The sequence below is a fragment of the Haliotis rubra genome, unplaced genomic scaffold, assembly GCF_003918875.1.
Source record: "Haliotis rubra isolate DU_JTF1 unplaced genomic scaffold, ASM391887v1 Scf700, whole genome shotgun sequence".
In the NCBI taxonomy this organism is placed as follows: Eukaryota; Metazoa; Mollusca; class Gastropoda; order Lepetellida; family Haliotidae; genus Haliotis; species Haliotis rubra.
The window spans coordinates 197847-209901 of NW_025767414.1; the positions used below are offsets into that span (position 1 = coordinate 197847).

At 42.1% G+C, this 12055-nt stretch overlaps 2 protein-coding genes across 2 annotated transcripts; one reads left to right on the top strand and one right to left on the bottom strand.

Moving 5' to 3' along the window:
* The first annotated feature begins 7164 nt into the window (after window positions 1-7164).
* LOC124258870 (D(3) dopamine receptor-like) lies at window positions 7165-11385 on the top strand. Its single transcript, XM_046692962.1, has 2 exons — window positions 7165-7206; window positions 9519-11385. The coding sequence occupies exon 2, from the start codon at window positions 9531-9533 to the stop codon at window positions 10764-10766; it is 1236 nt and encodes a 411-aa protein (XP_046548918.1). The 5' UTR covers window positions 7165-7206; window positions 9519-9530; the 3' UTR covers window positions 10767-11385.
* On the bottom strand, window positions 7897-8631 carry LOC124258853 (tigger transposable element-derived protein 4-like). Its single transcript, XM_046692943.1, has one exon. The coding sequence runs from the start codon at window positions 8629-8631 to the stop codon at window positions 7897-7899; it is 735 nt and encodes a 244-aa protein (XP_046548899.1).
* Window positions 11386-12055: the final 670 nt, after the last annotated feature.

Consider the following 12055-nt stretch of genomic DNA (forward strand, 5'->3'; position numbering starts at 1 on the left):
GTTTGATGAAACCCACAAGGAAATGGCTGATCATGAGGGCGTGCAGAGCATAGCTAGGTTTGCATTGTAACAACTCAGCTAATGAAGGTAAACGTGGAACAAATTCTTGGTCCAATTTTAGTGAACCCGCTTCCATAAAAGAACTAGCCATATTTTACTTTCATATTTGAAGTCTACAATACAATGCCTCGAATGTCTTATCAAAATTCTGAAAACAATATATTGTGTTCAACTGAAACACACTTTCATGATTCTGTAAACACAAATTATTTAAAATTAGACCTTTTTCATTCTTGTTTTAGAAAGGTTAGATGTACCATTGAATATATTTCGATAATCGTACGGTAAACGAAGAGAAGATTTAGAGTCATACATCTATGAAAAAATGTATTCATAGGCTTTCCTGCCACACAAGAGTTTAGTATTATGTGCACCGTACAGGCCACCTAACACCCTGTGTTATACTGGGATCAAGAAGAACGTACAGGCCACCTAACACCCTTGTGTTATACTGGGATCAAGAAGAACGTACAGGCCACCTAACACCCTTGTGTTATACTGGGATCAAGAAGAACGTACAGGCCACCTAACACCCTTGTGTTATACTGGGATCAAGAAGAACGTACAGGCCACCTAACACCCCTTGTGTTATACTGGGATCAAGAAGAACGTACAGGCCACCTAACACCCCTTGTGTTATACTGGGATCAAGAAGAACGTACAGGCCACCTAACACCCTTGTGTTATACTGGGATCAAGAAGAACGTACAGGCCACCTAACACCCTTGTGTTATACTGGGATCAAGAAGAACGTATCAAGAACCCTTGTGAACTGGGATACACAGGCCACCTAACACCCTTGTGTTATACTGGGATCAAGAAGAACGTACAGGCCACCTAACACCCTTGTGTTATACTGGGATCAAGAAGAACGTACAGGCCACCTAACACCCTTTGTGTTATACTGGGATCAAGAAGAACGTACAGGCCACCTAACACCCTTGTGTTATACTGGGATCAAGAAGAACGTACAGGCCACCTAACACCCTTTGTGTTATACTGGGATCAAGAAGAACGTACAGGCCACCTACAACACCCTTGTGTTATACTGGGATCAAGAAGAACGTACAGGCCACCTAACACCCTTTGTGTTATACTGGGATCAAGAAGAACGTACAGGCCACCTAACACCCCTTGTGTTATACTGGGATCAAGAAGAACGTACAGGCCACCTAACACCCCTTGTGTTATACTGGGATCAAGAAGAACGTACAGGCCACCTAACACCCTGTGTTATACTGGGATCAAGAAGAACGTACAGGCCACCTAACACCCCTGTGTTATACTGGGATCAAGAAGAACGTACAGGCCACCTAACACCCTTGTGTTATACTGGGATCAAGAAGAACGTACAGGCCACCTAACACCCTTGTGTTATACTGGGATCAAGAAGAACGTACAGGCCACCTAACACCTTGTGTTATACTGGGATCAAGAAGAACGTACAGGCCACCTAACACCCTTGTGTTATACTGGGATCAAGAAGAACGTACAGGCCACCTAACACCCTTGTGTTATACTGGGATCAAGAAGAACGTACAGGCCACCTAACACCTAACTGGGATCAAGAAGAACGTACAGGTGTTATACCCTTTGGGATATACTGGGATCAAGAAGAACGTACAGGCCACCTAACACCCTTTGTGTGTTATACTGGGATCAAGAAGAACGTACAGGCCACCTAACACCCTTGTGTTATACTGGGATCAAGAAGAACGTACAGGCCACCTAACACCCTTGTGTTATACTGGGATCAAGAAGAACGTACTAACAGGCCACCACCTAACACCCTTGTGTTATACTGGGATCAAGAAGAACGTACAGGCCACCTAACACCCTGTGTGTTATACTGGGATCAAGAAGAACGTACAGGCCACCTAACACCCCTTGTGTTATACTGGGATCAAGAAGAACGTACAGGCCACCTAACACCCTTGTGTTGTTATCAAGAAGAACTGGGATCAAGAAGAACGTACAGGCCACCTAACACCCCTTGTGTTATACTGGGATCAAGAAGAACGTACAGGCCACCTAACACCCTTGTGTTATACTGGGATCAAGAAGAACGTACAGGCCACCTAACACCCTTGTGTTATACTGGGATCAAGAAGAACGTACAGGCCACCTAACACCCTTGTGTTATACTGGGATCAAGAAGAACGTACAGGCCACCTAACACCCTTGTGTTATACTGGGATCAAGAAGAACGTACAGGCCACCTAACACCCTTGTGTTATACTGGGATCAAGAAGAACGTACAGGCCACCTAACACCCCTTGTGTTATACTGGGATCAAGAAGAACGTACAGGCCACCTAACACCCTTGTGTTATACTGGGATCAAGAAGAACGTACAGGCCACCTAACACCCTTGTGTTATACTGGGATCAAGAAGAACGTACAGGCCACCTAACACCCTTGTGTTATACTGGGATCAAGAAGAACGTACAGGCCACCTAACACCCTTGTGTTATACTGGGATCAAGAAGAACGTACAGGCCACCTAACACCCTTGTGTTATACTGGGATCAAGAAGAACGTACAGGCCACCTAACACCCGGTGTTATACTGGGATCAAGAAGAATATTCACTGTGAAACTGCACTAGATTATACGCCATGTCTTGTTCGACTTGGTGATTTTAGTGAAGATTTTGCTCAGCATAGAGCTCGATCTCATATAAAGATTTATGTATAATTGAAACACTTGCGTCTCACAAGTAAAACGAATTTCTGTTTGTGTGGGGATTACCTGTGACGTGTGGAACAATTGTTCTGCCTCCAGTGAAAATATATTTGAATGAATACAGTTGGATGCTGCTAGAATTGTTACTGGTTTGACCAATTTTGCATCAACAGAAAGTTGATATTTCCGAACGGGCTGGCTACCACTAAAGAGGACGAAAACGAGTGAGTTAAGAGTTCTTGTCATATCGGCAGTATTTCTGTCATATAGTGATAAAATAAGTGATACATTCATGACACATAAACCTAGAATATAAAAACCTGTTGACGAACTACATTAAAAACAACCAGAATATCACAGATATTGAATTGTCCTCAAAGGAGTTTGAAGTACCGTACAAATATTGTCCTCCTGAGAGGATACATTCTTTCAAAGTATATTATATCTAGCACATTTCTATTCGTACAATATGTGTCGTTTCATATTTGGCTATATCTGTCATATTCGCCCACATCTGAAGATACTATGTAAGCTATGGTCCATGCAGGTAGCAAAAGGATTGAGTCCCCATGGTCCCTTCTGTGGTGATGTAGCGGAATACGGCCTGTTTTTATATTGTATTGTCTTCAGAAGTGAAATAGTTTTCGATTTACATGCTACTTGTTAACACCAACTATGATACTCTAGTTATTTTACAGTTCTTTCATGAGTGGATGTTTAACACCCTTCATTCATTGTCCATGCAAAACCTTTCTCGTCACAATATGGCTGAAATATTGCCGAGGTGACGTTAAACTTTTACTCCTTCAGTTCAATTTATAGCTAGATTGTCTAAAATTGCTACTAGCAGAAGGAATGTTGTAAATCCAGCTTGGGTCCATGCTTAGAATAATAATACGACCGAAGGTACGAGTGAAGGAATGGTGTAAATCCAGCTTGAGTCCATGCTTAGAGTAATAATACGACCGAAGGTACGAGTGAAGGAATGGTGTAAATCCAGCTTGAGTCCATGCTTAGAATAATAATACGACCGAAGGTACGAGTGACGTAAAAAAAACCGGACAGTGGCATCATGTTGACTCTTTGCACCACATTTACCCGTGGTACCTAAAACAGATATTTCAATGGTCTCTCATCCCCATCACCCGTTTTCACCATTATTTCATGGGACTAGAAGTTTTTAAAAGGAACCTTCAATAGTAATTTTGACGGATTGCAAATACTTATTGTCATCTTAGATTCTTCTAGTTTATGTGGCACAATGTCAAACAGGGTTGGAATATATTGGTATCTGGCTTTACTTTCGTTATATTTTACGTTCAGCATCTTAATTTTGGTGTTTTTGTGGAACTGAATACAATGGCCTGCAGTTTCCTTGCAAGTGCCCATTACAGGACAATCCTCCATGATACCTGATCTGAAATTGATAACAATTGCTCTTTTGAAATTCAGTTAATCAACTAGTTTGGTACTTTATTACAAATATAATGAATTTCGTACAGAAAGTCACTGTCTTTGCAAGTTTCTTAAAATCACGATCACTGTTCTGTACTGATCACGACCACTGTTCTGTACTGATCACGATCACTGTTCTGTACTGATCACGACCACTGTTCTGTACTGATCACGACCACTGTTCTGTACTGATCACGATCACTGTTCTGTACTGATCACGACCACTGTTCTGTACTGATCACGACCACTGTTCTGTACTGATCACGATCACTGTTCTGTACTGATCACGACCACTGTTCTGTACTGATCACGACCACTGTTCTGTACTGATCACGATCACTGTTCTGTACTGATCACGATCACTGTTCTGTACTGATCACGATCACTGTTCTGTACTGATCGACCACTGTTCTGTACTGATCACGACCACTGTTCTGTACTGATCACGACCACTGTTCTGTACTGATCACGACCACTGTTCTGTACTGATCACGACCACTGTTCTGTACTGATCACGACCACTGTTCTGTACTGATCACGACCACTGTTCTGTACTGATCACGACCACTGTTCTGTACTGATCACGACCACTGTTCTGTACTGATCACGACCACTGTTCTGTACTGATCACGATCACTGTTCTGTACAGATTACGACCACTGCGAAGTATGTACAGTTTGATTTAACTTTTTACAGAGTGAGTGAAAGGCTCCGAAATTTAGACAATATGTTTTGTGAAGCCAAATGTTCGAGATTCAGTGATAATTTGGTCAATATGGTTCCCGGTATTTACAAAAATTATCAAATAAGACTTTATTGTCACCGACCAGTAAACCACATGGCTGCAAACATATGCGTCAGCAATGTGTTAAAGTAAGGACAAATATGACAGGACCAAATATTCAGCTTGACATCAGTCCAAAGCAATCACTGTGTATCACCCATATGTAACTTCAGAGCTCCAATTTATATACAATTGCTGCAAATATTCTCGAAAATGCGATCACTACAGTATGTATCACTGGCGCGCTCGCTGTACAGAATCACTATCACTGGCGCGCTCGCTGTACAGAGTCACTATCACTGGCGCGCTCGCTGTACAGAGTCACTATCACTGGATCCCTGCAGTGCAGGGTTCCAGGGGGTAACCCTGGGGCCCCTTCGCTAACAATGGCAAGCGCCAGTGGGCGACACTCATACATGCTAATACGGGTCAATTGTCAGGTCGGTGCTCAACTTATCCTTGTTTGCCAGTACATTTGACCACTTTCTAAATGGCACTGTGTACTCATCACTCTCTGCTGCATGTATAATTTAGACTATACTGCCAGATAAAGGAGTGAGTGAGTGAGTATGGTTCTACGCCACTTTTAGCAATATTCCAGCAACATCACGGCGGGGGACACCAGAGATGGGCTTCACACATTGTACCCATATGGGGAATCGAACCCGGGTCTTCGGCGTGACGAGCGAATGCTTTAACCGCTAGGCTACCCCACCGCCCCGTCAGATAAAGGAACGATCCCTGTCACATCTGTAAGCTACCCCAACCTGACTCTATTCGATCCGAAGTTGCAAACCAGTGTAAAGTTTCACATACTTGAGTTCCTACGAGCCTACTAAGTCTTGTTAAGGCATTCGTTCGTCACGCCGAATACCCGGGTTCAATTCTCTACATGGGTACAATGTGTGAAGCCCATTTCTGGTATCCCCGCCGTAAAATCCCTGGAATATTGCAAAACAGCGGGGTAAAACTACAGGGCTACAGCGTGCTGGTCACACTGAACACTTCATGAGTCTTGTAGTACTTGGTACTGTTGTTGTATAGTTACATAATGTACAGGCTGTAAGCCTCCTTGTCATCAACATGCTCGATCTTTTTAATAGCTGGAATATTGCTGAAAGCGGCTTAAAACTAAACTCACTCATTCTGTTGTGAATATCTCTGCGGTATGTATAATTAAACTATACTCCCAGAAAGTTATCTGTCTCTCTTTTGGTGCGTGCGTGCGCGCGTGTGTGTGTGTTATCCGTGGTAATTTCATGTATAAATGTGCATTCAGTATTCAACCTATATGACGATCGACAGACAGACAGACAGTTTTTATTTCAGTATATAAGGCCATGGCCCACATTACAGAATAAATTTACATTTTTTAAGCTAGTCCAGATATAATAGCTTCCAACCTCCAACTGTAACAGGGAGGCATAATACACTGTAATACACTTTGCTATAGCAAAGCAGGGATACTCTACAACTCTTATATAGTCTCCCTGAGCAAAGGCATATCAGTAGTTGAAGATGAATACCTTTTAATTGTCAATGTTTAAAAGATGCAAAAGATTTAATGTTTTCCACCATACCTAATTTGCACAAGTGTCCTAAAGTGACAGTATGTTGTAACAATCATACAATTTTGCTTTGTAGAGTGTCTGACATCTTTGCACAGCGTATAGGCATAAATATGTAAGAAATAACATATGGATCGATGGTCCTTAATTCGGACCAGACAATCAAGTGATTGACATCATGAGCACCGTCTCTGTTAAAGTGAACTCACTTTAAATATTTGAATTATTTTCGCCCGCCCACACCTTGCCGGTTGAGGTTGAGAAGGAAAACATCTTCCCCCCAAACATCTTAACACCAAATTTAAAATCAGACAATTTGTCATACACATATAATTTATGAAACAAGCCAATTTTGTTAAATAAGATACGGATGGCCATCGACGCAGATGTTACAAGCAAAACGTGCATCCGTCTCTTCGTCAGTTTCTCCGAGAACTATAACTTCGCGGAGTCGAAGCACATCACTGAATGACAATTCGTTGTTCTGCAAGGAGTCAGTTCCGCCCGTGTTTCATTCATTGTTTCGTACTGTTTCACCAAAACACCAAGGTTGTGACACTTAATCCATATCCTGGTTACCATGGCACTAGACATCCTGTGACACGTGATCACACGTGGCTTGGAGACACACAGCAGGGACAGAGCGACTATCACAAGTAAGTGAAATACTTGCGTTTTCCTGTAATAATGTATCCTTGACTAAATTGCATTTCTGTCTGTATTTATTTTAACGTTTTTCATTCCTGGCAAGAATTACCCGAGTTAGTTTTTTTTACGTTCTCTGAAAACTGAGACAAAGTGAGTGAGGGACAAGAATGAAATTTGCTGATTGTGCCTGTTCCTTTTATGTGGAGACACCCTAAGTGATGCGGCAAATAGTGAGTGAGTGAGTATGATTGTACGCCGCTTTTAACAATATGCCACCAATATCACCGTGGGGGCACTAGAAATGGGCTTCACATTGTACCCGTGTGGGGAATCGAACCCGTGACGAGACAACGCTTTAACCACTAGGCTTGCCCACCGCCCCGTTAGACGCCTCTTACAAACAATAGGACTTATAATTACAGTATAAACCTGATAAGTAAAATTTCAAGGGACTCGCCAAAATTGTTTACTTATCAGGTATTTCACTTATCCGAACTTATCAAAACCCGGAAGTGACAACCATATGCATGTACAATGTACTTGTATATGTATTCAGCAGAAGAACAGACAACATTTGTAAGTAATATGACATGTTTTATTCCCTAACATTTCATTGCGTTAAGTAATACATTTATAATACAAAGTAATAAAAATCAAACATAATGAAACAAAATATTTTAGCCTAACAGTCTAACTTTTTACTCCACAAAAGATGTCATGAGGGATTGTCTCTTTGTGAAACATTTCTTCATTTCCTTCTCTGTTACAAAGTTGGCCACCATGTTGTATCCTGTCATTACACTGTCTCCATCGTCTTGTGATATCACATAACGCCCGACGATTTCTAGGGCTGCTGTTGTGGCATCAAGAGTAGGTGGTAGAGGAGGGGGCACTTCGTCTTCATCTTCGTCGTCACTGAGAAGCTGGGTCCTGGTCCTGGAATCAATAATGTTCTGGACGATGTCTTGCTCACTGGCAGGGCAGCTGGTTACTAAGTCATCATCCATACTGGCATACTGCGCGAGAGTGATGTTGTTGACAACTGGGGTGGCAAGGGGCACATCATCCTCAGGGTCGCTGTCATCATCGTCTTGGGTGTTGGTCTGGTCTGAGATCTTGAAGCCTGCATGCAAGTAGCACTTGTTGATTGTCTGGGGTTGGACGCAGTCCCAAGCCTGTCGTAGATGTTGCATGGCATCAAGGACTGTTATGCTTACAGACTCCTCCTTGTCAATGGCCTTGATGAACTTGGTCATCAGCTGCTTTCTGTAGTGGACCTTTAAGTTGTTGATGACGCCTTGGTCCATCGGCTGAGTCTTGGATGTTGTGTTCGGAGGCAAAAACACAGGTCTGATGGCCTTCAGATTGTCTACATCAGGATGGGCTGGACAGTTGTCAACAATAAGCACAATTCGTCGCCGCTTCCGGTGCATATTTTCGTCCAACTTCACTAGCCAATCTTGGAAAATGCTTGATGTCATCCAACTTTTTTTAGGACAATGCCATAACGTGTTTTGAAGCGCCCTAACCAACCTAACCTGTATAATAGAAAATAATATTGCAGCCTTCTATGTGTGTTGGAGGACGGGCAATAAAATATAGAAAATTACCTCCATTTACTATTGAGATTTGCCTCCCTTGGGAATGTCAGGATCTTATGTATGTGAACTCAGATTATATATTTGCAATAATTATGATCAGATTTTCGTCATATTCCATTCCTTTGGATAATGTACCAAATTGTGCCGTCAACTGACAAACGTTTTTTGAAAGATATACGTAGGCAATTCCCCCGTATGGCAATTGGATTTGCCGTTTGTCGTCGGACATTCATTGCGGTAACTTTCGGCCACCATCGCCACTTTCCGTAACCGCAAAAGGGGATCATGTTCAGAGTAATGTAAATAAGCTGGTAAATTGTGACGTGACAAGCAAGTGACTTGCCACCCGGCCTGTATGTGAGTGAGTGAGTTTAGATTTACGCCGCTTTTAGCAATATTTCAGCAACATCACGGCGGGGAACACAGAAATGGGCGTCACACATTGTACTCATGTGGGGAATCGAACCCATGTCTTCGGCGTGGCGAACGGACGCTTTAACCACAAGGCTACCCCACCGCCCCTCGATCTGTATGTTTTCACAGGGCGATTACAGATCAATCAGATTCTTTAGAGAGTAATGAAACTACTGAAAGAGACGCGATATTTAAATCCGAATTATTCTGCTCGTTCTGTTCAAAGGAAAGCATCGAGTAAGCTCCAGAAGCGTTTGTCCAATTCTATTGCATGTGAATTAAACGAATAATGATTCTTGTTCCAGACGGTTTGAGCAATGTCCCTCAACTTATCAGAAAACGACATTGCGGATTACCTACGTCGTCATGACAACGCCTACGCCATCCAAACTTTACCCGCCATCTTGTACCTCGTCATACTGATGCTACTGGGCTTTGTCGGCAACTCCATCGTCTGCTATGTCTATCTCTTTAAGTTTCAAAGTGTCACAACCACATCATACTTCGTCGTGGCATTGGCAGTGCTGGATCTCTTAAACTGCATCACAAACATCCCCTTTGAAATCGTCGACCTCAGACACAACTTTACCCTCGGATCTTCGGTCGTCTGCAAGATCATGCCATTGACCGTGACCTTTGTATCTCTTGCCTCTGGAACTGTTTTGCTAGCCGTTGCAGTGGACAGGTATCGGAAGGTGTGTCATGCGTTTCGCAAACAGTTGACGAAATCGACAGCAAAGTTGGCCATTCTGCTTTGTTTTGTATTGGCTGCCGGTATCTCCGCGCCGAGTGTGTTTCTATTTGGGCCAAGGACGGTCGTGCTTGGCGGGGACGTTAACGGCTCCGAATGTGGCGTATCGGAATCCTTTGAAGGGAGCGTGTTCGCTGTCGTTTACAACGGAGTCCAGTTTCTCGAGTTTGTCGTTGCCACAGTGACTATCGTCGTGCTGTATTTATTAATATGGCGTCAGATATCAAGGCAGCACAAATACCTGAGCACGGTAACCACGAGCGCCAATACTGGACGAACCTTTGAGGTTCACGTTGCCCGCAGCAAAGAGAACGAGGACACGTCAATGTCAACGGGAGATCTATATATTTCGTCCTCAAATGACAGCGAACAGGGTAAGAGTATCTCCAATGTCAGCAAATCACAGGATTCGACCTTTCCTGGGAACGACAGTGCTACAACAGTCCAAAGACAGACAAATCTTGAAGATGCACAACAGCCATCTCAGTCTGTCGACAAAGACACAGTGAAGGTCAAGGACACGCCAAGGTCACAACGTGAGATACAAGTCCGGAAGACAACATTAATGCTATTCCTCATCAGCCTCGTTTTCATTCTCAGCTTCCTGCCTCATCTTGGCATCATGGCGGCCACCGTTATCAACAAGCACCTGTACGACAATCTCCAAGGAGCCCAGATTGCCGCATACAACATCTGTCAGAGATCCTACTTCATCAACAGCGCCTCCAACCCCATCATTTACAGCTTCTGCAGCGTCAACTTCCGTCGAGCTGTCAGGGATATGATAAAGAGGAAGAAATAATATTTAAAAACAGACTCAGAAACGATTAGCATGTTGGCCTAATGAATCTGACGTGAACACAATAGTGATAACATTAGCCTATATTATGCAATGTTTAGGTATTATTTTTTTTATATATAATCTATTTTTGTTCACTGCAATACATTTTTTTTAGAATCGAAAATAATTGCAGTTGACGAAGTATTAGTCCAGCTATTGTATTCTTGTAATTGTGTCTGATTTTGTTTTCTTACCTGCGTTAATAAACTTGCATTAATAGAAATTGTCATGATCATGCCATTCTTTCAAAACCGGTTCAGTGAAAGGTAGACTGCTTGACGTGTATCTCTGTTTCAGTGAATGCTGGGGTAGGAAACTAATTTGCTATCCCATGACCACTGTCATGTCTGAAATGTTGTAAAGTTGAGCCGAAAAAGGCTAAGTTTCTTATTTTCAAAGATATGTCTACAAAACACATCTGGATGTATTTAATATTCAAACTAATTTATATTTTTAAAACCCACGACAAATCGTTCTTTGATTACTGTCAAAGTGATACTACAGTTCATGTATAACATCGCTAACGTTTGATATTATCAGCTGAAAATCAAAAACAAAATAAAATCAACAGAGATGTTTAGGTTTTTTGCTCCTCAGTATAGATTTTAGTCACCGTCATTTTATCTGCATCTGCGTGTGAATTTGACCCACATTTCGGGGATGTTCCGTGATGTACAGATGATGTGTACTTCCTCCAGGCAATCCTCGGGAGTAACTCTGATACATGACCGTGAATAACAGACATGACACTCTGACCACAATGAAAATGTCTCAGATCAATCAGCATCAGCAGCATCTCTTATTCTTTGTAACTCCTATTGTGTATTTCTTTTCGGTAAACATAGTTGTCGTCGTCGTCATCATCATCATCATCATCATCATCATCATCATATTCATCATCATCATCATCATCATCATCATCATCATCATCATCATCATCCTATTGTGTATTTCTTTTCGGTAAACATAGTTGTCGTCGTCATCATCATCATCATCATCCTATTGTGTATTTCTTTTCGGTAAACATAGTTGTCGTCGTCATCATCATCATCATCATCATCATCATCATCATCATCATCATCATCATCATCATCTTTTCTTTGTAATCGGTAACCTTTAGTCTTTTCTTTCGCATCATCGTCATCATCATCATCATCATTCATCATCATCTTTTCATCATCATCATCATCATCATCATCATCATCATCATCATCATCATATCTTATTCTAAATGTAACTCGTCATCATCA